Source organism: Molothrus aeneus, chromosome Z (genome assembly GCF_037042795.1).
Source record: "Molothrus aeneus isolate 106 chromosome Z, BPBGC_Maene_1.0, whole genome shotgun sequence".
NCBI classification, from domain to species: Eukaryota; Metazoa; Chordata; class Aves; order Passeriformes; family Icteridae; genus Molothrus; species Molothrus aeneus.
The window spans coordinates 12824955-12851071 of NC_089680.1; the positions used below are offsets into that span (position 1 = coordinate 12824955).

At 38.4% G+C, this 26117-nt stretch overlaps 1 protein-coding gene across 1 annotated transcript; it reads left to right on the forward strand.

Moving 5' to 3' along the window:
* The first annotated feature begins 1604 nt into the window (after window positions 1–1604).
* On the forward strand, window positions 1605–24942 carry C7 (complement C7). The gene is made up of 18 exons (XM_066569239.1): window positions 1605–1640; window positions 1937–1992; window positions 2703–2784; window positions 3709–3850; window positions 4656–4797; window positions 5581–5719; window positions 6381–6527; window positions 7669–7912; window positions 8643–8756; window positions 9170–9336; window positions 10357–10585; window positions 11161–11332; window positions 11717–11804; window positions 13015–13147; window positions 13720–13911; window positions 16297–16393; window positions 21331–21515; window positions 23474–24942. The coding sequence occupies exons 1-18, from the start codon at window positions 1635–1637 to the stop codon at window positions 23659–23661; spliced, it is 2523 nt and encodes an 840-aa protein (XP_066425336.1). The 5' UTR covers window positions 1605–1634; the 3' UTR covers window positions 23662–24942.
* The last annotated feature ends 1175 nt before the right edge of the window (window positions 24943–26117 follow it).

Below are 26117 nucleotides of genomic sequence, written 5' to 3' on the forward strand. Positions count from 1 at the left end.
AAATCATTAGGTTGAAGTACCTGAAAGTGTGTACTAAAAGGACTATTATACAGCATCTGCCAGAGTAACATTTTTGTCTTGCTGAAATACTTTTTGTAGGAAGTCTATCAATATAAACTCATTTGAATATGATAGCAGTATATTAATGATTTGACTACCTATTAATTGAGACCAGATCCCTCTCAACACACACACTTTCTTTGCTAGGTCTACTTGTCCTTTTTTATATTTACTTGCATGTTTTGTTTGGGACCAAATTACATATACCTTGGTCTTGAGGGTCATTATAGCTAATGATATACTTATAAAAAGTGAAATTGCTATCTAAGCCATTAAAACAGCTGACTGAAAGATTAAGACATATGTCTGGATGGATAAAATATTTTTTGCCGTTCCTGTATTCTGGGCCAGCTATTAAAGGTCTTAACTCAGTTTTAATAATATCATTTGTAGGCAAATGATCACAGTCAGTGTTGCACAAATTGGTCATAAACTAAATGAGAGCATGAGGATTTTGATGAAAAGCAATAAAATATGTACAGAAGTGTCAAAAGTCTGTGAATTATATTATCAAAGAGATTCATAGTTGCTAAACCTAAAAAGTCCCAAAAACAGGTTCTGGCTCATCAAAATTGGCTCTGAAGCATGGACATAGTGTGACCCAAGATCTAGGCATCTTCTTAAGGAAAGCAGAGCATGCCAACAGAGTGCAGGGCTTAGAACTCACCATATTGTGATGCTATGACATGAAGCATTTAGTTTTCTGAGGACTGTGGAAGCAGTTCAAAATTGGTGTAGTAGCTGAGATCTAGTATATAAGGCATCTTCATATAGGGGTGCTACTTTTCCGTGAGGGCTTTATCTGGAATAGGATAAATTAAGGTAAATTTCCCCAGCATTTTCTTTGGCATTTTCATGCAATTACTGCAGAGGATCAGCTCTGAAAAGTGGGGAAAAAAATCAAAACTAAAAATAAGAGGACATGGCAGGATAAGGAAAGGGAAAATTAAGTGTTCTTATTTCTTTATGAATCTCATATCTCTACAAAAAGCATGCAGAACCAGGCTAGAATTGACCAAAACTTGCATTCAGATCCATAAGCTGATTTTCACTGTGAAATTTGATACACAAAAAACAGCATGACTTTGGAAGTGGAGAATGAATATTTGTGCTTAAAATGAAACCTTAGCAACATCAGCTTTATCCCAGAGCAGTTCTTCCTGCTGCAGCCGTGAATTCAGCCATGGTGTAGTGCATGTGGCCTGGGATCTCTCAAAGGTCTTGTTCAGAGGAAAGAAACTATGAGAAGATAAAGAATAGATGATTCTTCTTTCAGTAAGTGCTTATAATTTTCTGCCAGCCCCTGTTAATATATCCAAGCCTTGATTTATATGTCTTAAAAATACTGAGCAGCTCCCAAAGCAGGCTGTGTCCCTGGAGAGAACTAGATGGGTTAAGGTTAAAATTCCTTGGCAATGTTCAACCCTTTTAGGGAAAGAAAAGCAGGGTAGCAAGGCAGAATGAGGAGATAAATAGCAACAGACAGACTGACTGACTCCTTTGGCTTCCAAATTGAAAATGCTAGAAGTGCATTTTCCCTGGTAATTGCTGTATATCTGAGTATTTTATCTAACATGAAGGTAAGAAAATTACTTACTTAATTTGTACTGATGAAGTGAATATGAAAAGTGCAATGAAATATTAATTTATATGGAGAAATAGCTGAAAAAGTAATTGGACAGCATTGCAAGAAAGAAGAAAATTTAAAATCAAGCTTGCACAACAAAGCTGAAAAATCTGTGTGACATTTTCCTTTTATTTCTAAAGCTGACTAGTGTATAGATTGCAGAAACCTTGAACAACTGCATGACCTAAAAAGGAAGGAAAAAGTAGAAAAGTAAAGCAAATTTGCTTTTACTTCCTTGTTTTTTTTCAGGTGCTGAGGATTTTTCTGTTGCTGGAAGTTTCAGGCTTCTTTCCTATTCTTTCCAGGTGAATATTTGTTTAATAAAATACATGCTGAAAGTTAAGCATATATAATTGTGGTGTGTGATGTGAGGCAGGATTTCAAGGGGTCATCAGGTATATTTCCTGGGAGAAATACACGCTGTTTGGTGTCAGCTCTGGTGTTGCCACCAGTGACAACAACAGTGAGGCATTATGGTGTCCTTTAACTTCTACCCATAGGAGTCAGCCATCCTTGGGGAAAAAGGGTACACAGTGGTGGTGTGAGGGACAGCAACCCATGCCTGTGGAACACAGCACAGCTTACCCCAAGCCAGCCCCAGTCCCAGGGACAGGTTGCCCTCCCAAAATCTCCCATGGGAACTGGCAGTTTGTTTTGTTTCTGATCTTTAGGCTAGATGAATGTGTCTAGTTTCTTCTTTCCAATGGCCAGAAAGGCCAGGCTGGGACTGATTTAATTCTTACACATGAAAAGCAAATCCAGGTGATTTTATACAAACCCCTAATTATTATTGAAGGTTTGCTTTGCCTTTTAGGAAAGTTTTGCACTCATGCTTATGGATGGAAATCCCTGATGATTTTCCTCTCTCTTTTCTTTTGTTTGTTGGTTTGGTTGTTTTTTTTTGGGGGGGGGGGTGGGGGTGGGGGGGGGGGGTTGTTGTTTGGTTTTTCTTTTGTTGTGTTTTGTTTGAGTTTTGTTTGTTTGTTTTTTAATGCAAAAACCAATACCGGAACAGCCAGAACAGCCCTTCTCCAATCCATTGCCGCTGGAATTCTTTTGGCCCTTGGTCCGAGTGCAATGGCTGTACTCAAAAACAGGTATAGATGGACACATCTTTTCTGTATTCAGAACCTCATTAGCATATACTTTTCCCCCCAGTAATTAAGAAGCCACTCTAAGATTAAACCCCCAAATCAGATTCTCAGACAAAATCCCCAGCAGAACAAGAAGCTGAAGAGCAAAGAACTAAGAATATAAATCTTCCAGTCTGTCCCAATATGTTTTCTGTCAAAGCTATGATGTTCATGTTATAAAATAATTTGTGCTCTTTTTATTTTGGTGATAGTTTCAAAAAGCTCAGCTGAGCTGTCAGGTTAACACAGATATTCCTCCACGGATGGTTTGTACCAATTCCACTGATTTTTCATTAGTGGCATCATGCAAAGGGAAGAAAATTTGGTTGCAAAGTGTTACCTTCAATGAAAATAAGTTGATGATTTTTCCACTGCAACTCTATAGATGTAGAAGACACTTGCATTTGATTTTCCTTCTCATTTACTTTGGTGTTGCACCAATTAAGGAGGAATTAGTCAAAATTAAAGATGTGCAATGACACAGTACTTACTTTTTTTAGAAACAAAAACTAGCCCACTGGATGTAAGATTTTATCATCTTGCTTAATGATGTTGTTTACCGTGAAAAATATTAAGAAATTCATATCAGGCATCGTTATTCCTATTAAAAATTTTTTTAAAAGCCACTTAAATTTCTTAGCAGCTTTCTCTTGACTTCAGTTACATATTAGTTTTTTGACTAAACCATGCACCAGGCTAAAGACATTAGAGACAAAAGTGTTGTCTTTCTATTAACTTGAGAGTTTGCTACCATATGGTGGTAATACCAGGAATGGCTGTTCTCAGAAAAAATAGTGAATGTCTAAAGTATTAGCAGTGTCTTCACAGTAGCAAACTATTCTGGCTCTGCATTTGTATTTTCTAAGATATCCTTTGATTTGCATTCAGATTAGGAGACGGACAGTGGCAGTTTATGGCCAGTATGGGGGAAACCCCTGCTCTGGGCATACCATTGAAACAAGACCATGCACCCCCACAAGGGGATGCCCAACAGAAGATGGCTGTGGTGATCGGTTCAGGTGTTTCTCAGGTACCATCCAAGATAATTTTTAATATTTTCTACTTATGAAGTTAAGAAAATAACCTTGCTATCTTTCAAATTCAATAAATGGGTAATGTATTTGCAGTGTTCTTGATCTACAGATGAATTTGACTTAGGTGAATGTTTCCTTTGTTTCCAGCCTTGACTGTGCATGCTTTTACTTTAATCTGGAGTATTGCAGAGCATTGAAGATAGTATGCTGTAGCCCTGGTACCCTCTCTAACTCATTCTGCCTTACTTGTTTGCCCCAGAGAACAGGTTTTTTTCATTATAAACAGGTAGTTGAGGAATGCAACCTTACATTGATGTCTTGCTGGTGTTCTAGGCTATTTACAAATATGAAATTACCTGGATCATGAAAACTAATGCTCCATAAAATGTATCCAAGCATCTCCCATTATCTTCACAGAGGAGCACATAATCTCGTAGGTAGATATTTATCAGAGAGGACCGTGATAAACACATTTTGGTGCTACTAGGGAGACAATCACAGTTAATCACCAAAGGGATCTGGGTCAAAGGGTGAAAGCTTAGGAAGCAGATCTAGAAGTCAACTGTTTCACTGATATTTCATAAGCCTTGAATAGCTATGGCTCTCTCGAGTGTGCTATGCACTATTTCTTTATGTCTACATTTAATACTTCATAAACCCTCATGGGCACAGTCTGTTCATCATGGGAGTGAATATGCTAATTAATGTAGTAGATTAATAGGACATCTGCTTTGATTTTAGGTGATCTATTTTTAAACTAACAAACGCTTCTTTTTTCCATGCATGTTTGTCCTGATTTAGGTCAGTGCATTAGCAGATCCCTTGTGTGCAATGGCGATCAGGACTGTGAGGATGATGGTGCAGATGAAGATCGATGTGAAGAGAGGAAAACTGTGTGTGATATTGACAAAACACCTCTGAATTCAGAACTTACAGGAGCAGGGTAATGTTCTGTACTGGTACCAAATGCACTTACATTTTGATGTATTTGCAAGCTCTGGGTGTACAGATAGATTTTCTGGGCTTATGGTAAAACATCCCATATGCAAAAGTGTTCAGTACAACTGCTTCCACCGTGCCAGCAGTTCAGTGCAGGATGTACAGGTCCTTTGACCTTAAGCACTGAATAAAGCTTTTAGTGTTTCATTCCTGCCATTGAAACACAGCTAGTAATATATTAAATCAAATTTCAACTAGTAACACATGATCTTCAGCGTGGAAAAAATGAGCCAGCAATGTTTATTCTTTTTGTTCATTGCTGTTGAATTTAGCATCCAATCAAATGGATTTCTGTTTCTACATCTAAACTGCAACCTGTCAAAATAATTGTTTTAAGTTTCTTTGGTGTTGATTTATTACTTGTTATGCTGCACCTCAGATATAATAACCCTCTCCCTCTCCATCCTCATTTTGGAATGGATGCCCTGTTGTTCCTGTGTTGCAGTAATTGTTCAAACAATAAAACTTATAATCAGTTGAGATAGATATAAATGTCTTAATCTATGGAGATAATGTCGTGTTAATTTTTGCTGACAAATCAAGACCATTTCCCTTCAATGCTGTAACATGCTATATGCATACTGCAGTTCTGCATGTATAAAAGTCTATCAGGTGATAACCCTGTGGTTAAATCAGCCTGTGATCATGACTAGCAGATACAGCACTCAGTTATAATAGCTCTGTAATTTTTGTCTCTGTCTTAATGACATATTTTTTCTTCTTGTAGCTTTGATATTATTACTGGTGAGACTAAGGGAAGAGTCATTCATACAAAAAGCTTTGGAGGGCAATGCAGAAAAGTCTTCAGTGGCGATAGGAGGGAATACTACAGGCTCAGTGAAAGTGTTCTTGCTTATAATTTTCAGGTATGTTTCCATTAAGAATAGCTTTGTATTTACAGTCAGCATTAAAACTGGGAGAATGATGCAAATCTTGCAGGGGCCTTTGGCAGGTACGCTTCCCTAAAAACAGCTCACTGACACCTGTATCCTCTCTGCAGTTGCTTATTATTTTGAAATATAAATTGGTATGTACCTTGCTAAAATAAAAGGAAAAATAAAAGAGATTAATTTCTTAGATGTGATTTCTAAATCTCTCACAGTTAGACTGAATGTAAAGCTAATCTCCTTAGCATAAGCAGTGACCTGAATCACCCTAAGAAATCCTTTTGGAGGTGAAGTACAGGGCTTTGGCATGCTTTGTGTAGATCTTCCAGAAATGTTTTGTTTGAAGTCAGTCTCAGTGATTTGGTTTGCCTCACATTTATCAGAAGCATGCCAAACAATCCACACTGCATTTACTGCATAGAGTAAATACTTGAGATTTTATATATATATATATATATATGAATGGATTTCCTTGCTTTTACAATAGTATGCAGTACTTTTTATGAAATCTAAAATGGATTCAGCCTGAAAAACACATCAGCTTATTTTGCATCAGAAAGGCCTTGCTCTATTCTATATGTTATAGTTTTTAAATCCTACATGAAGTTCTTCATACAGATGTCCATCTTTCACCTTCTAGGTTAAAGTTCAAAATGATTTTAGTTATGAGTTTTTCAACAGCACCTGGTCTTATATGAAACACATAGAGAAGTATGAAAATTCAAATACAAACAGACAGAGAATAAAAAACAAATACAAGCAGACAGAGAATAAAAATCTGCAAAAGGTATGTATAACTTGTCACTCTAGGTTAGTACTTCGCATAAATATTTTCATTATTTTACGTATTTGTTTTTGTAGTGAGATGAAAATGCTTGTTTTATAACACAAAGTGCATGACAGTAAATATACCATAAAACCTTTAAAAAGAGATCACTGGTTTGCTTATCAATCCAGAGGAGTTGGCTGCTGTTTCTACTTCCTCCCTATTACCTATTTAGTAGTAATTTATTTATTTATTTACTATCTGTTTTTCTCCCTATTTAAGGAACAAATCATTGGCATCTTCTCATAATTGATTTATCTTTTTGGTTTTTTTCAAGTGGTATATTGTCCGCTTTTTTCTGCTACATCTTGGTCAGTATAGTGGAGCAAAAAGATTGAAATACTTCTGTGGTCAAAATTAACTTATTTTATAATGCATTTTCCATTAGCAGAACTCCATTAAGAGAGAAATCTGGTGTCTTTAGCAGCCAGAAGGTCATAGTGCTTATGCCTTTAACTTATTTTAAAAGAAGCATTAGATAAATAATTTCAGAGTAATTTTCAGTTATGAAGTCCAACCTCTGTCTTAGACAAAATAAAATCAAGTAACAAATGTATGCATTTTAGGGCCCCCAAGCAGGCACTAACAATGACATATTTTGAGACTCAGCATAACCAAGTTCAAAAGCAACTTTGAGAGTCTAAAGTGAACAGTATTGTACAGGCATATTGGATTTTATAATTAAGCAGCATCCTCGAAATGGCTAGAGCCCCTTACAACAAAAGCCTTACCTAGTCAAAACAGGGTGCAAAGAACAACTGTACTGCCTGTGGTTTGCTTTCAGACAAAGCTTGTTATCCTTCTTCTGCCAGGCTTCTGAAAGCTTTCTGGAAGCCACCATTATCTTTGAAGAGTGAGATCTCACTTGTCCTTATGCTAGTTTTCAAGTACACAGGAGGAAAAGAAAGATGTTGCAGCAATTATAAGTAAAGGTCCAACTATATTTCAGGATTTCAGGGTGTTCTTTTTGCATTTACCGCATTGCTTAGGCATATCTATAAAGCTGTTGGTTAGTTGCCAATAGAATGTGTGTGCCATCTGGCTATTAGGAGCCACTCTGATAGTCACATGGAGCATGACTGATGGCTTTTCCTTCCCCCAGAGTAAGCAGCTGATGGTTGTTGAGAACAGTGTGGAAGTTGCTCAGTTTATTAACAACCGCCCAGACTTTCTCACTCTTGCGGAGCCTTTCTGGAGGGAACTGTTCAACCTTCCAGTCGTCTACGAGTACAACGTCTACCAAAGACTTATTGAACGTTTTGGGACACACTTCTTACACTCTGGGTCCCTAGGAGGACACTACAAAGTTATTTTTTATATGGATACTGACAAAATGAAAGCAGAAGGTAGAGTACTAGAGTGTTTGTTGCAGAAAGCAAAGGCAATAATCAAGAATAAAAACTTATATGTATGTTTTTCCAGCTAATGTCTAAAATCAAGTAACAGACTTCTACTACATTCTACAGAAAATTACTACATTCTCTTCATTGTCAAAAGAAAGAAGACTAAAAAATGTGCTCAAATCACAGCATTTAATTCTAGATCCATGTTTGTGACCTGCAGTGCTCTGGGTATATGTATAAAAAATTATAGTCAGTTTAGGACCTCCTCAGGCTGAACTTGAATATAAATCTCAAACAATGTTAAAGTTTAAAGGTTACATGGAGATCAAGATTGAGTAAAACTATGTAGAGCAGAAAAAATTACAGAGCAAACACCAAAATGGCACCTATAATGGTAATCAGTTGGAGCTGAGGTGAGAAAATAAATTATACTGTTAACTATTCCCAGATACACCTCACAACTCTGAGCATTCATCTCTAAGCTTTAGCAATGTATGGATCTTCCCACAGCACACAAATACTAGTTAGTTACCTCCTAGTTTAAGTGTAGTAAACTAGGAGGTAACTAACTAGCATTTGTGTTAGTGGGAAGATCCACACAATGCTAAAGCTTATGGATGATAACTTTATGATCTCTCATAGAGATCATGACCTCTCTAGCCAGTGGAAAACTTGGAAATGAATCCAACACACTTTCTGTGTACAGTATTGTTAATGGATGGATTATCTGCAGGTGTCAGCATAACAGACTTGTACAAGTGTACCTCATCAGGCTGGAATGCTCTCTTTGTGAAAAAGAAGAAGACTGAATGCACCAAACTGGATGAACTGCTACTGACTTCTTCAGGTAAATGTTCAGTGGTGACTCACACAGTTGTCATGTATCCATCTCTCATCTCATCCTAAATTGCTGTCAAAATGAGGAGCAGGTGTTGATAACTTTGATGAATTCTGTCCTAATATGCTAAACCCAGACATCAAGTATCTGGTTTAAAAGGCTCTCTGGCACTTATCAATTATTGCTAATGCTTTCCCAGAAAATAGCACTTTTCTGAACACCCAAAGTTAGAGCTGCCAAGACACAGCTCTGTGGAAAAACAGATACCACCTATATATGATCAGTGTAGACACAGGTGGTTGAATTGCACCAGTGAGTCCTTTCACTACTTGCTGGCAGAGTTTTTGTGTGCATTGTTTCTGTTTCCATTTGTAAACATAGCAACGCCTACATTTTATCTATTTCCCATCCTGAAACTTCAGGAAGCACTGGCAATAAAATTAAAGGAGACCCTTACATAGAAGGAGGAAGCCCAGGTGCTGTTGCTGGCCTTAGTTATCTAGACCTGGATAATCCTGCTGGGAACAGTCAAATGTACACCTTGTGGGCTGCATCAGTGACAGACTATCCCAGAGTAATTAAAAAAAAGGTAAGGCTATTTTCCTGAAGCAGAGGTGAGTAGATGGGATCACCTCAAGGGGAGAAATTAGTAAGCTACAGCTGGTGATTAATCATGCCATGATCTACACTCATTTTGTTTTCAGATCACTTTGTAAAAAAAAGAAAGTGCTCAGGAAGAAAATGCTGTGAAGCTAATATGATCAGGTGCATCACAAATCTAAGTCCATTGACAGGTCAATACCTGCCTTCAGTGACTTAAATGAAGTTCTGGTTAGGAATAGAGGGTCATGTTAGCATTGGAGAAAGACCCAATTTGAGATAGCCCCTTTCCCAAAATGCATATGGGCATGTCTGTGTTGCTTCCACTTCATTTGCCAACTTCAGCATATTCCTTTTACTTCTCCTCCTTCACTTTGAATCCAGAAGTTTAGCATAACTGGAGATTCTCCAAGTCAGACACTTTAGAGCTGGCCATGGGCCTATTCACTGCTACCTTGTCTATATTCCTTTTGGGAACCACCCACATATTCAAGAATGGTATAAGCCCCAAATATTTCTATTGGGAAGTTTTAGCTAAATGTAAAAGCATATAATATCATACAGTAATCAATTTAAAGGCAAAATAGTTTCAATTTCTGTTACCTTTGATCACTGCCCAATGAAATGCCATAGTGGGCTCTTTATTTTTTTTTATGTCTTTATTTTTTATGCTGGGAACATCGGGTGAGAATTCAAGAATTCAAGTTCATTGGTGGTCTGTGTAGTACTTTTATGTCAGCTGCATTCTCATAGCTCAAATATGTTTAAACATGACTGACATACCAGTAGCTTTAAAGGATGCTTTTGAGCAGGACTGGATTTTCCTAAAAAGGCTAATATTAAATACTAAGATAAGATTTTAGCTAATTAGCAAACTAGAGCATCTAATGTGCTAACTCCCATGTGCAGAAGCAAATGTCACAAATTATTTTGCGTGATGAAATGTGCTTATAAACTCTCATATTACAGTAATAACTATTTAATATTAATGTTTTCCTACTGTGTGTAGCTAACACCATTATATGAGCTGGTAAAGGAAGTGCCCTGCTCCTCAGTCAAAAAGCACTACTTAAAACAAGCCATTGAAGAATATATGGCTGAAAATGATCCCTGCAAATGTCAGCCTTGCCAGAATGGTGGTGAGGCGGCCGTGGAAGGAACACAGTGTGTGTGTTACTGCAAGCCTTACACTTTTGGAGTGGCTTGTGAGCTGGGAGCCCTTGTGCAAGATCAGCCAGGTCAGCACTCTTTAAACCTGTGAGAATTTAGAAGTGGCAAAATGTGCTCTCCTGCTCCCAGAGTCTGTCTGTCCCACTGCACACCCATGCAGTGGCTGCTGGGGTGAGACATCACTGCAAACAAACAGCATGGGGAGGGTTGTGCCAAGCCTGAGTCTTTGTTTGGCATGTATAAACAGTCCTTAGCAAAGAGCTGGTTTTGTTATTAGTGTTAAATACAGTGGACAATACTAACTGCTCAATGCAACCACCTATAAGTAAGTACATATCCTAAATTAATTATCAATGACCTAAAAAAATTTCCATTTTAATTTTGTACTTAGTAGTAGCTGGTAGCTATATTTATGTTCTCTCAGGGGCTGATAATACGTAGCCTCTGTGGAATAATACCTATGTCAAAGCTGGGTAAAGATGGAAGATTAGATTATTACAATCTGGAATTTTCTGTAAGGGCATAGTTGGAGCCATCACTAGCTTTGAGCAGCCTGTGCCTTTAAAACCTCTCAGAGAGAATGCTTTAAAGAGAGAGTGGTTTAAAGAGAGTAGTTTTCACATTAAACCAAACATTCCCACAGGCGTTGTTGATGGACACTGGAGCTGCTGGTCTTCCTGGAGTCCTTGTTCAGGGGGAAGGAAATCAAGGAGTAGAACCTGTAACAACCCCTCCCCCCGTGGTGGTGGGAAGGCCTGCCTGGGAGAGCAGCATGAAAGCAAAGCGTGTGAAGATGAAGAGTTGCAGCATCTTCGGTAAGTAATAAAAAATACTTGGAGATAAGATACTTGCTGAATATACTTGCTGAAAGATTTAAAAATTTGTTTCAGAGGGGTGCATAAACTATTGAATTCAAGGAGATTATGTACTGAGCTTTAATATTTAAGTTGAAAGAAAATGAAATTCAGAAGCTGTGAATGTCATAGAAGATAAGGCTAGAAAATGGGGTAAGAGCCAGTAAACTTGACAGCATTCTATTTACCACTCTCTTGGATAGCCTGGCAGTGCCTGATTTCAATATAATCATGATGTAAATGTACGCATAATAGTCTTGAAAATGGGCTTCACTGAGGAGTGTAGCATTTTGAAAGGAAAGAAAACTAAATTCAAACTAAACTGTACTTTTGTTTGCTTCACAGCTTGATTGAACCACACTGTTTTGATTTATCCATAAATCCTACAGAATTTTGTTCACCTCCTCCTCTCTTAGAAAATGGATTTGTTCAAGTGAGTTATTGCTATTGCTCTGTTACCTGTTCTATCCCTACCTGCGATGTCTTTTCTACAGTTAATATAGATTTTCTCTTGCAAATGTGTATTTCTCTTGGCAAGCTTAGTATCTGACCGAGTGAATAGCCACTCTTGCAGCATTTTTCACTGTCTAATGGTTACATGACAGTATCCAAAACTATTCAAACTAAAAGTTGGATAAAACCAAAAAAGCCCCACCCTTAAAACCAGAACAAGATTTTTGTTTCTCTGGACCATGGTACCTATACTGAAAAGTCATTTACTTGTCCTTTATTCCATATATGTATTAAAAATTACTGAGCCACATGGATTACACATAAAATCACAACAAACTAGAGAGAAAATTGCTCAGTCATTCAGGAAGTCCATAACAAAATCATAAACAGATTTTAGGAATCTTCCCTCTGTAACTCACTATTCTGCTTTTTCTGGTGAAATGAAGACCTGGCAAGGTACTTGGCTCACCATAGCTTAGGCCTATTTTGACAAGGGGGACTAATTCCTCCCTTGGAGGAATGGATTATGCCTTCTTCATGTTATCAGGCTGTCCTAAGTCTCTTTGCTCAATAAATAGATAAAAGGATTAGTTCAAAATTCATTAGTTGCCTCTGCACAACTGCAACATACAGCAAGATCCGAAATCTTGCCCTCCTTCTTTTGCTAGTGATTTTTTTTTTTTGCAATGAATAGTTGTCTCCTACATTGATATTTTTGGTTCACAAACTAAAGGTAAAACCCTGCAATAGTCTCAGTTTTCCTAAGATCTCTCCTTAGAAGACAGTGCAATATAAAATGAGAAAAAAACTGTGTCTTCAAGTCCATGTTAACCTTTAGAAAGCTGATAACATGCCATCCTAAAAATTTGCAAAACCAGTGCAGTCACTATGATCTCCCACCAGGCCAAAGCTGTTCAAGATCTTATCCTGCCCTGCTAACCTTTGATAACAGCCATATTTGGAGTTTGTTTATACACCATCAGGAGAGCACTGTTCCATACCTCTTTTGATCACATTTAGTGACTTGATAGCCAGGATTGCCCCCAATATTCCGGACTCTCTCATCACTGTGTTGTAGAGTAGCAATACTACTTCTCACTGTCCTCAGCTACTGCATTCCAGAATCAAAGAGTGCTGCTGGTAGTTCTTGTATTTTATATCCAAAATGTCACCTGTTCATTTTCTTTCAGAATGCTGAAAACTCATACCCAGTTGGGAAAAACATTGTTTATGCATGCAAACATGGATATTCTCTTGTTGGTGATCCTGTTGCTAAGTGTAGCAGTAATTTACAGTGGCAAGTTGGAGAGAGATATTGCCAGGGTATGTCTAACTGATTCTTGTTTTGAAATGCAACTCCATTTCTGAATTCCAATGGAACATCTGAGAGCATCTGCTTTCCAGCTACAATGAGGAGAAAAGACACACCTGTATTTCCCATTTCCCTAGATGTAATCAGGTCTAAATTGACTTCTAGTGTGAATCCGGATATTGTAATGCTGGATTAGAAACACACCCATAAAATCTAGTTTTAAGGCTATCTCTGTGTGTACCAGGACATGTTCTTTCAGGGTTCCATATGTGTGATATCCCTCTACTGGAAAGCTGTTGCCTAGTGGGAACTGTCAACAGAAACATGGATCCTAAGGAGAGGGAAGCCCTCATAAAGCTAGGGCTGTACCTGCAGGCAGTAGGAGAATATATTGTCTGTGTGTTCCTAGTTTTGCATGTTTGATTGGTGTGATGAATTAATATCCTGATTGATACGTTTCTACAGGAAAGTCAGCTAACCTCACCATTCAATTTTTTATGGAATTTTGGAGAAAATAAAATACATGACTGTTTTATGCAATCCACTGATTTTCTGTGGCTGTCTCAAATGCCTCCATCCACAGAAACCGCTTGTCTCCTGCCTGAGCTGGAGGGGGGTTTGCAAGGAGAGCCATGGAAACCTGTGTACGAGATTGGTGAGAGAATAACTCTGTCTTGTCCACATGGCATGCACTTGGAAGGGGCACGCTCCATTTTGTGTGAGCCCAGCCTCAAGTGGTCTCCTGATGTGAAGACTATCCAGTGCAAGAGACCAGGTAAGCCTCTGCAGTCCTCAAGTACAATGCAGGAGTTTCTTTCCAGCTAAGCTTTATGCAGTTTAGACATATAAAGAGCTATTGCTGAGATAGTGATAGAGAAGCCATACTTACATTAGCAGCAAGAAGCGCAGAAAGCCTGGGGGTGTGTTTTCTGTGGTCTGTTCAAACAAGATGCCTGAAGGCATTTCATTGAAGTTTCGTTAAGGTTTTTTCTTCCCACTCCCCTGTTGCTATCGAGTGTTTTCACTAGCTATTTTAAGATATTGCCTGGGATTTATGCTGTCTATTTTGCCACCCAAATATATTTCACTTTTCACACATTGTATAACACTACCACCATATGAACTACACCTTAGAGTTTTTCTATCTGGAAGCTGTTCAGTGCACCAGAACCTCTTGTGAAAGAGGATGACAGGGCTGGGTGACTGCTTTTGCTGATCTGGCAGTCAGACAGCTGATACAAAGGAATTGGAAGCAATGGGAAAATGCTGCTTTAAGCTCATGCTGTTTAAGCTCTAGTTTGATATGGCCAGGTAGTGGCAGGAAGGGAAATAGGCTATAGCTTCAAGCAGCTCTAAGTCATCTTTTCCAGCTGTGGAAGACAGACAAAAATTTCTCTTGAGCACTGTTGTGATGCTGATCAGTGACACAGAGGCACCCAAGCAGCTTGTGCTTCCAGCATACCACATCTTCACCTGAGGTCCTACATACTCACCTGGGGAGACCCTTGACTGGCACTGCTGCAGCAGACTAGGCACATCTCCTACATTTTTTTCTGTCCTCTCCTTATCAGCCAATGCTGCTGACATTGCCTCAGCTGCAAAAAAAGGAAGGTGACAGTCAGGCTTAAACTTCAAAAGGCAGCAGTCCTGTGAGATTCCTGGTGTAAGTCATTTGCTGTCATAAACACATCAACAGAAGGGTAGTGATTTCTGAAGGCATAGCTGTACATAAATGACTTGCTGCTGCTAAACTGCCAGAGCAGCAGTGCTGTTACCAGTTACTTAGGCTTAGCCTCAGTGACTGATTTTCATTTGGTTTTTGGTTTTTTGCTAACATCAGGTTCTCAAATTCCAGCAATAATTGGAAAGTTTCAAATGCTTCCATCAGAAAGAAAAACAGCTTGTGCTTGGCTGTATGGAAGCATTATATTAGAGAAAGAAAAGAAAGAAAGAAAGAAAGAAAGAAAGAAAGAAAGAAAGAAAGAAAGAAAGAAAGAAAGAAAGAAAGAAAGAAAGAAAGAAAGAAAGAAAGAAAGAAAGAAAGAAAGAAAGAAAGAAAGAAAGAAAGAAAGAAAGAAAGAAAGAAAGAAAGAAAGAAAGAAAGAAAGAAAGAAAGAAAGAAAGAGAAAGAAAGAAAGAAAGAAAGAAAACAACAATTGGATTAATAACAGTTAAAAACTCAAGGAGTATGAGATAAGAAGGGTAAAAATTATGAAGATAAGTATTCACAGACACAATGGCATACATATCTTTGGATGGGAGTGCTTAGTCACTATGCAACCAGCTACCCAGGGGATAAAGAAAATGCAGTGATTTTTGGTGAAAATTTCCCCTCTGCAGGAAGACAGGGTTATGCTTGCTGTCTGTATCATAATGTGCTGAAATTCTTACTTTTTCTTTTCTTTTTTTTTTCTTCTTCTCTGATAATTTTTCTGTTTTGCTTAGCAAGTCTTAATCTGTAAGGGAGCTATTTTTTTAGGAAAGGCAGTCTGTAGTACTAAATTTCCATGTTAGCAGACACACAATCTGAAAAAAAAAATCATGATAAAACCTCCTTGGAAATTGTGTCCACATGGATTTAGCAAAGTCCTGCTGTTAACATGCTACAGAAACCTACAAAGAAATGTTTAGCAAAATTTGGAGTACAACTCTCAAAGCATGGTACACCTGTGATCATGAAAATTTCCCAATAATTTCTATCATTTTTATTTTGAAAACAAACCTAGGATGGAACTTGTAATTTTCATTACCATCAGTGTATAAAGGTATTTGGTTTTGGATCCTTAGCTTTTCTAGTGAAGTCAATAATTCTGAAACCCAATGACAAAACTGTTCCCAGCTATGATTCAGCAGTGCTAAATTTAGCAGAAGCAAATAACTGCTGCAGAAATGAGATGAATGTTTAAGTTTTAGTATAGTACCTGTCTCTTTCCATCTGGCTGGTGACCCATGGATAAATTACTGAACAGTAACTTTGCAAAGCGTGTCATATCTTTTTAATATTGTTGATTACTTCCCTGTAGTAGATACTTTTAATGACCATGTAGGATGTGACTTTATGTCATGACTATATAATTCAGTGCCTTTTAAACTCAACTGATAATTTCACAGCAGATCTTGTTTTTCTGACCCTTTACATTTGTGTGTTCTTCTACTTCAGTGCCCAGTGTGAAAACAGAAGTGACAGAGCCTAAATGTCAGCCATGGGAGAAAGTATATCAGTCACAATGTGTGTGCAAAATGCCCTATGAGTGTGGGTAAGTTCAGGCTTAATTTGGCAATTAGATTCTCGCTTCATTCAAGATCAATTACATTTCTTAAGTTTTCAGTCCATGACAGAGGAGAAAACTTTACTTATATGAGGAAAAGACATACTTGGTTTGCTTTACACCTCAATCAATGTCCTCTTCATCACTTACCTGCCTTGTCAGAACTGTCAGTGAGTTTTAGCAGTGCTAAAATTTGGTTGGACGACAGAAAGTGAAGGCATAATTTTGCTTGATCTGTGAAGCAAATGAAAAAAGATAAAATTATATTTTCAAGATTTAGAGGATTGAGGAAAAGTTACAACAGAGGCCCTTGGGACACAAACCATCAAAGCAATATGCTAGTGAAATAAAGCATATTTCTTTTCACTGGTGAGAGACTAGGGGGTTATGAAAGGCACAGTAATCTAATTCATCTCACATTTACACAGCAGTTTGCACGGACCAGTCATGTCACTTTTCCTGACTTCATAACTTGCAGATTAGAGTTTGCTGTTTCCTGTTTAATCTAAGCCTATATTCTGCAATAAGCAATGACGAAGAAATAATGTAAGGGAATGAGTAAGTCTCTCAATTCTTTGAGAGACACAAAAGGAAGAGAACAAAAATGGAGGAATAACAAGAAGACACCTGAGACCAAATAGCACTGATGAACAGATGTGCCAATGAGTTCAGCACTCCAGCATCTGGGCTAGTTTGCATAGACTGGATGATGTTTCCTATCAAGTCACTCCTATAAAGTGGGTGTGGGCTCTAGATATGAAATCTGGCCAGATTTATGTGACTGAGTGGAGTAGTTTGGAAGCTTCAGGATAACAGACCAAATGTGTCTTACCCATGTGTAATAAGAGGAAGAAACTGTGAAGATGTTTCAAGTGATTTCAAGGTAGAACTTTCAGTGGAGCATGGGTACTTCCCATAAGGCACATAGACCAAGAGTGCTTTCTATGATGATTCTGATTTTAAGACAAGATTAGTACTCTGAACATCTCAAAATTAAAATTGGTGAGCTTAGTTCAGATGCAGATCCACTGCATAGTTCCCTAGAGTCAGAGGCCATTGACCTGTGTGCAAAGGTAAGTGCCAGGTAATAACTCTGTAATCTAATGCTATTCCTATGCTTAAACACCTAAATGCTTCAAGTAATCTGGTCCTGCTCTTTTTCTCTCAACAGTTATTTAAAAGGATCAGCAACTCCATTTCTGGTTTATGTATGTGTTGAGGTCAGTTACACAGAATACAGGGGAGTCAGACCTAGGGAAGGCCCTGGTCAGAGTCACAGTAACCTTGGTGGTTTAAATGAATTACATTTAGCTATGCATTGAAGCTTCATTTTTAATTAATCTACTACTTGCCTATTTCTAATTTTTTATAATTATGTTTAAAATAGCAAGAATATAGATAACAGTCATTTTTGTTACCTCATGCCATCATTTCACTGTCTTGAAATAATGCATCTGATGATAGAGGGATAAATCATCAGCTGTCAAAGCAGACTAATCTTTCAGCCTGTTACAAGGCCGTAGGAGTAAAGCATGTAAGCAGATCTTGGTCCGATCTTTCCTCAGAGAGCAGAATTAACTTCCTTTGTTTTAGCAGTGACTTTCAGCAGCAGCTGAACACACTGAAGAGTGTTTGGAGCAAGAAGAGTTCATGTGGTAATTCAGGAACACCATGGTTTCAGACCTTTCCTCCATCCTTTCACTTTCCAAGAGACTAGCTACAGAGACTGCCCATAACAGCACAAAAACCCTTGAACAGGCTGGTAATTTGTCCCTCTTGGTGGGGTGCCTTAGGCTACATCTGTCCTCATCAGTGAGAGCAAGGCAATGATCCCTAGGCACCAGAGCAGCTAAATTGGTGTAGCAATTCTTGGTAGACCTTTGACAAGAGCCAGTTCCTGTATAATTCCCAGGCACAGCTCAGGAGTGACCAGGATGAGAGACCATTCCAGTTCTGATGTAGTCCCCATCTTCTGGGGCAAAGAGGGACACCAGCTACTCTGTGTAAATTGTCCCTACCACATGGAAGGAGCCAGACCATGGTGTGTTAATACAGGCAGGACCTCAGCTTCCAGTACCTGAGACCTATCTGCACAGTGAAACATGAGATTTGATAATTTTGAAGTACTGTTCCCTCTTTTTTTTCTTCAAATTTGTTTGCAAAACATCTATGTCTCTCCTGAGAGTTCTTGGACTGTGTTACATTAAAATTTCTCATCTCAAATGTAATTCCAGGAAGTTAAAATCATTCCCAGCATGATGAATTTTTCACCAAAAGTTTCCTTCCTCCTATTGCAGGTGAAAGGTAGGGAAGGTAATTATGAACTTAACAGATATTATTTAATTTCTCATAATATGTGCTTTAGTAAAATATTGTTCTTATCCTTAACTTTATTTTTTCAGGTAAAAAATATTGAATTTCTCACATTCACTTTACACAAGGATTATTCCTTGCCTCTAAAAAATTTTTATTGCAATGATGTGATATTCTCAGCCTTGGGAAATATCCTGTCTCAGTAATGAGTGCAAATTATTAATTCCTCTTATGAGTGAAGATTCTCCATCCTTTTTCTTATGCATCTTAACATGTTGATTTCCACTGTCTTTCTTCTGCTGACCCAGCTGTAGCAAATATGTATATCACTCTCAAGACAGTATGAGGCATTGAACTCTACTGAGAGTTTGGCAGCATGATTCCTGAACTCCTTGCTTCAGACTTTGGCAGCTGGTTTAATCATCTCCATTTCCTCTTTTGGGTGTTTCTAGTGCAGATGTCGGATCTTAATAATTTTAATAATTTAGGATCTTAATAATTTTAGGTAAATTAAGCTGCTTTTTCTGCAGATATTGAGATTTGTCACTTAGGCAAGTAATCAAGACATCTGAACAATTTTAAAAATAATAAAAAATTTAATTACAGATTAAATACAATTGCTTCCCCTGGAACTCACTTTGTTCTTTAGGATGAAATATAAACAGGGATCTTTACTTATACTTCTGCCTGTAAAGATAACTCTCACATAAAAATCAGGGCCCCACTATCTTAGAGAGTGTGCAGCCAGATGACCAAACAGTACAATGCATACAAGTGCACCTGTTTCCTTTATCAGGTTCCTCCTGCTATATATCCCTTGGTCTGTTCTCTTGTGCCTCAGAATAAGAGGGTTAACCTCATTCTTTCTATTAACAAAAGAGGATTAAGGAAAACTCATGCAACAAACTTCACTAGGGATTTGGTAGCTGTCATTTTGACCCAGCGCAGCAGTTAAGGGACCTCAACCTGTGTTTGAGGATGCTAACCTAAGTGGAAGATACAATACAGTTCATAAAAATATTTGGTCACAGGTAGATGCAGCAAACTTTTCAGGCTTAGCTAATGTAATCCATGCTATATTTTAAATACCCAAAAGATGCACTATGCTACAGGTATTTTAAAATTTTTGTAAAGCTAGCTCTTCTACAAGGCTTCAAAGTCATCTTTTTAAGAACAACTCCCAAAGCTTGGAGAAGGCTCTTTTCCTTAGTGCCTTACTTATAGATTAAAACCCACTTCCTAATTCACAGGAAAAAAAAAAGAAAAGAAAAAAAGAAACAAAGGAAAAGAGAAAGAAAAGTTATCTTAATGCCTGACAATTAAGTCAGCAAGGTTTGAGTTCTGGCATTCTTACCAGGCTTTTCTCTTTCCTCCTCCTACAGGCATTCCCCTTCCCTTCAGTGAGCCTCATGAAGCTCATTAGGGCCATTTTCTTGTACCTCATCAGCCTCTTCTTCCCGCCAAGCACCTTTTAGCTGAGATTGATGTTCAGAACGGGCCTATTAGACACCAAAGTTTTCAGTGGAAGTGTTTGTTAGCTTAAAATGATGAGCTGTGCTGAAAATTAGGCTTTGGGTCTGAATTTCAAAGCTCTCCATCCCCTGGAGCCTATCTCTGCTCTCTGGTACCCTGTGAAGTCCCTTCCCCATGGCTGTAAAGTGCATGCAGGAGAGCACAGGCATGCTCTGCTCCAGATAGTCACTCTTTTGTTCATTCCACACAAATACTGCTGATTGCATTGAGAACAAGTGGAGAAGCTAGGAGTTTGAGATTAAAACTCAGAAGTAATGGAAAGGGGTTTTTTCCTCCCCTCCTACACTTGGAACATGAAACACAAATAATGACAGCTTCTTGGAATTGAAGTAATGAAAGGGTTTTTTACTCTCCTCCTACGCTTGGAGCATAAAACACAAATGGTGGCAAATTCCTGGAACTCTCCCCAAAGCAAATACCATTTAAGATTGCCCAAGAATTGTTATTACCATTTTTAAAAGCTCATTTATGTGGGTGTTAAAGTTCTACCTGCATTTCAAGAAATAAGCAATTTTTTTGGGTAATTTTTTTTCTTAAAATGTCTGTGGAGATGTATGTGTATTTCCAGAAATATCTTTGATTGATTATAAGGTATTATTTAGTAAAAGCTGAGCATTTTAAAAGATAACAGAATAAAAATCCTAAAGTATATTTGAACACCTTAAAATTAAGAAATATTTATAAAATATTATATGTGCATGTTTGTATATGTCATATAAGAAATGCTTTCTGTGTGTGTACTTACGTTCATGCATGTGTCATAAATTAGAGAATAATTGAGATCTGAAATACTTTTAACTAAGGTATCTCCCTCTCTGCTGCTGAGGTCAATGGCAAAAAGATGGCAATATCCCTGTCCTTCAGATGGGACAGATCTTGACTCTGCTGAGCATACTGTAGAAAAGGAAAAAGTCTGGACTATCTGTCTATGTCTTGAGTTCTTTGCTGCACTCTTAGGAAATACTTAAGTGAACAGAGAAGTTGTAACTAGACTCTGAATGTTTTCCAGTCTCTCAGCTGTTTTTAAGTTACTAAGATAAAACACATTTAAATAGTGCAATTCCTGCTTTTGTTTTCAGTCCTTCTCTGGACACTTGCGCTACTGATCAAAGAACCAAGAGAAACACACCTTTAACTGTTTGCAAGATGCATGCCTTGGAGTGCATGGGCAGAAAATACTCTCTGACTAATGCAGAAAACTGCAAAGTAGCCCCGGAAGCTAAAATACCATGTGGATCATGCCGTTCATGGGAAAAATGTAATGGTAAGAGTACTTAAAAACTATAAGCAAAATTGTTCATATGCCCAAAAGGATATCTTTATCCCTACTTACACATTAGTAGTTGGGCAGTTGGTCTGTCCTGGTATGGCATCTGCAGTCCCTGCCAGAAGCACCAGGCACTGCTAAGCTGGCTCAAATCATTAGCCAAGTCTTTGGTATCCAAACATGGCAGGAGTCTCCACTAGAGAAAGAGAACCCTGCAGGATATTGTAAAAAAAATGTACTATGCACAGGAAAAGCTTATTCCTAGTCCCTGTTAAGTGAATCATCATTTTGGTCTACTTGGTCCTCTGGGTGAAACCCCTGCTGCATTTTTTCACTGTATCTACCTGTTCAGATTCCTTAAAACAGCAATTGCAGGAAGCCTTGCTGCCCACGGGAGTAACCAATCCTCTCCTGAAATTTGCCAAGCAGTCTCCCCAGCAGGATCCTGTGGTTAGAAATTAAAAGTCTTATTGTATGCTAGCTGGGAAAGCCAGTTACTGTTGTAGGTTTGTACAGTTTGTTCGCTGTCTATCCCCAGTTTCTCGTATGATGATTAAAGGTGAGGTCTCTTCCCTCAGAGGAAGTAGTTCCTGTTTTTTGTAATCAGTCTGCAGTGGAAGTTTTCAAATCCCTGATTTATTTTCCCTGAGTGTTCTACGCTGCATTGCATTTAATGAAGGTTGCCAGGAATGGAAATATGAACTAATAAATTAGGGTTTTAGAAGTGCCCAAGCTAAAGGCATGGTTATTGTCATAATTTGAAAAGAAAAAGGATTACTAGATAGGAGTTAATCTGTTTTGTCTAGCAGGGTTGAACAGACAAAAATAATAACAACAACAAAGTCAAAATTGTCTGTAGCTTCAGCAAAGACAAACACAGGCAAAAAATTGCATACAACACCAAAAAAGGGCACATTTATGGAAAATAAATATCAGGTGGAATCTTCTTACCTGAATGCCACTGATATAGCTACACACATTTATTTATAGGAGTAGATCCTTTGATCTTCATGAAACTGTCTGTATGAAAATATAGATACCAGTTGTAAGGGTTTGTATGATCAGTTTGTTAGTGTCCAAAGACAGATCTCTCATCTTAAAAGTTGTCTGAGCTCTAGAGTAGTAGATACATGGACCAAGTTCTTGTAAGTAACTTCTTGTTACTTACAAGAAGTAACATCAGAGAAAGATTTGAGTACAGCATCTGAGACAGGTTGAGTAAGTTTTTCTCACAAGCATGATCAGCCTCTCCAAGCAGAGGAAGCCCCAGCAGTACACAATTTGTTTCCATTTCTAGTTTTTTCACTGAGCCTGAATATCAGCTAATGTTATTGAAAGAATTAGGGAATTAGGTTAAGGAAAGAACGACAGGAAGCTTTGGGTTGGAAGGGACCAGTAGTCCAACCCCCTTGCAATCACCCAGGATGTCTTCAACTGGACCAGGCTGCTTAGAGCCCTGTCCAACATGGTCTTGAATGTTTCCAGGGTGGGCCTTAGCCATCCCTTGGGCCACACTGATCCTGTGTTTCACCACCTTCATCCTATAAAATTTCTTCTTCATATCTAGTCTGAATAATGGTCTCCTTTAGATTAAACCCATTATCGCTTGTCCTAGCATTGCAGTCCCTATTAAAATGTCTGTCCCTATCTTTCTTATAAGCCCCCTTTAGGTACTGGAAGGTGCTATAAGGTCTCCCCAAAGCCCTGTCTTCTCCAGGCTGAACAATGGCAAGTCTCTCAGCCAGTCTGTGTAGGAGAGGTGCTCCAGCCCTCTGATAATTTTTATGGTTGCCTCTGATCCTGTTCCAACAGGTCCACGTGTTTCTTGTGAAAGCTGACCACCCTCCAGAAAATTGCTTTCAGTCTTACAGATTTCCTAGGAATGTTTTAGTCTGGGGGTTTTTTTGGTAACTTGGTTGCTATCCTGAGTGTTTTTCCTCTGTGCTTTTGCTTAGTGCCATCCAACACCTGTGTTTGTGATGAAGATGGGCTGTGTGAGGAGGGAGGTGCCCAGGTCTGTGCTGAAGTGAGTGACTCTGCTGCCCGTCGGACCATGACGGAGTGCGAAGTTGGGCTGCTCAGATGCCGGGGGGAGACTGTCACCCTCGTCAGCATAAGGCCCTGTGACACACAGAGTAAATAATATATGTTAAGCTTTATTTTGCTTATTGCTGGAGGATATGTCAAAATGTGTCAGCTCTTGGTCAGGACATACTTTGAACCTTGCTCTGCCAAATGTAAGCTCTGCTGTGAAATCCATCACAGCTGATGAGACTGTGCATCTGGTCAGCTCTGAATCAAGGCCTGAGGCTCTTTGTTAGACCGAGATGCACTTGCCACAGCTGCTAACAACAGAGCTCTTGCTTAGGTACCATCCTTTCCACTGGCAGATTTACTTTGTATTTCCATCAGAAAGTATTGCTGAAGTGCGATTGCCAAAGTAGATACTTTAGTGATGGATTACTATGTCTGTCAATATGTTTTTCTTAAAGCCACACAAACATATGCTTGCAATGAGTAGATTTAGATTAGCAAAACATACAGACTAAGCTTTACAGAGTAAGTGGTATGATCCTTCTCTTTTAATAAAGAAGCTTCTTTCCACCATATGCTACTCAGTTGAGCAAACAGTCTACACAGAACTGAACATGTTGTTGAGCCTGATGCACTTAAACATCAAAACAATGTGCATTAATAGTAAAGCCATATTAAAGTAATGAGAATACATCTATGATTGCAGCTTCTTATGCACAGAACCACTTCATGAAAAATTACCATTTTACATTGTCATTATTAATATTATTATTGTAATGAGCTACACCTGTAAGCACAGGTAACTCAGTTACATTTGTCACATGCATTTATGTTCATGCCAAGGCTAGTTTCTTTACAGACAGTTGCACAAAGAAGCCTTCTGCCTTAGCAAAACTTTCTCAAAGGCAACTATGAGAGAAAATACATCTTTACAGCAATGAAGATGTTCTGCATGCAGTCCCCTCGGAGATACCACTGGATAATCTTCAAAGATTATTCCTGAATAAAAGAAGTCTCCTACACTCTTTTCTTACAGAGCTAAGCATTCTCTCTGGCATAGTCGGACCATGACAACTTTGCTTACATATTTCAAGTCCATTCAGGTATCCATGCTGGCAGTCCCATCCCTTCTGACTATTCTTGGATGCAAACAAGGCCAAAAGGCTGGATAGCAAGTGGATGTTCAACCAAGGGCAGTACTATCAGCATGTATCATATGAATGTACACTTTCAAAGAAACAGATTTTATTTCTTACTATCAGTAATATAGTAAGATTAAACATCTCTCTTGTTTATCATGTTTCTACCAGTAGTTTCCTTGCATAAACCTTACCATCAGCTGGATAAAGCTTTGCTTTCTTTAACGCTGTCAATAAAGAGTAAGCCAGAACAGGATTGGCTTTCCTTGGAGACTCTCTATTGTGGAACCATCCATGTTGGAGGGGAAGGTTGCCACACACTAACTTAAAGGACCTCCTGGCCTTTATAATCTTTTCCAGCTGTCTGGAAAATAACATCAGGTTGTGGGTTTTGGTTATTTTTTCTTCTTGAGCAAATAATAAATGTTTGTGAATAGCATACAAGTGAAAATGAGTAGAATAAAATCCAAATAAATTTAGTCAGCTATTTTGTCTTCATAATTTGCTCTGGAGTAGTAAGTAATGGTTTGTAGAGCATCCAAATGTTTGCTTACTTGATTACTCTCAAGTCTCTTGTCCACGATTTCTAACCTTTTTCTTGTGGCATTTGGCACAACATGTGATTGGACCATGAGTCTACTGGGTAGCAATAGCTTCTATATCTGCTCAAGGCGAGAAAAAAAATCACCTGGAAATTTCCTGATAGATAGCACAGAGATATAATGACTTGGTGATTCATGTCTTCAAACATAGGGAAAGGTGGAAAACCAGCACAGCGCCTCAAGAAACATTGAGAATTCCTGTTTCAAAAAACAATAAAGTTGCCAGATAATCATCTTGATACATCAGCAGGAACAGCTCTCCATGTCCATAAAATAAATTAGTCTGAGATAAGGCAGCCAAAATATTAATGAAGGCTGCATTTCAGATGCTTCATGCGGCCCCTGACATCTCACTGTTTATCTGACCCATCTGAATGCTTTTTCTTTCTCCTTTTTCTTTCTAATTACCCACTTTATCTTTCCCCCTCCTACTTCTAAGCCCAGTCACCTCCTTCTCTGTGGGCTCCTCACAGACACATTTCCTCCTCCTGCTAGACTGAAGGTGTCCAGCAAGGATCTGCTCTCCTTCCTACTGTGGTACCACATTCCTTTCCCTGCCTGACTTGTGATTTCCCTGACACATCAGGGGCATTTCAGTTCCATCACCTCTCCTGAAAACCTGAACAGATCTTACAGCATTTTAGAATAGATATTATGGGCTTTTATTTGTTTGTTTTTAACCAGCTAGCTGGCTGTCCAATGTTGCATGAGAGGAAAAGTAAGATGAATTGGTAGAAGTTTTCTTCAAAGGAATATGACTATTCAATGAAAGAAAAACAGGTTCATGTTTTGTTTTGGACACTGTCCAGTCACACAGTCTGTCC

Coding starts and splice junctions, on each gene's coding strand:
- C7 (XM_066569239.1), top strand. Junction 8,757..9,169: donor ACTGCTACTGACTTCTTCAG/GTAAATGTTCAG, acceptor CTGAAACTTCAG/GAAGCACTGGCAATAAAATT. Junction 13,912..16,296: donor TATCCAGTGCAAGAGACCAG/GTAAGCCTCTGC, acceptor CTTCTACTTCAG/TGCCCAGTGTGAAAACAGAA.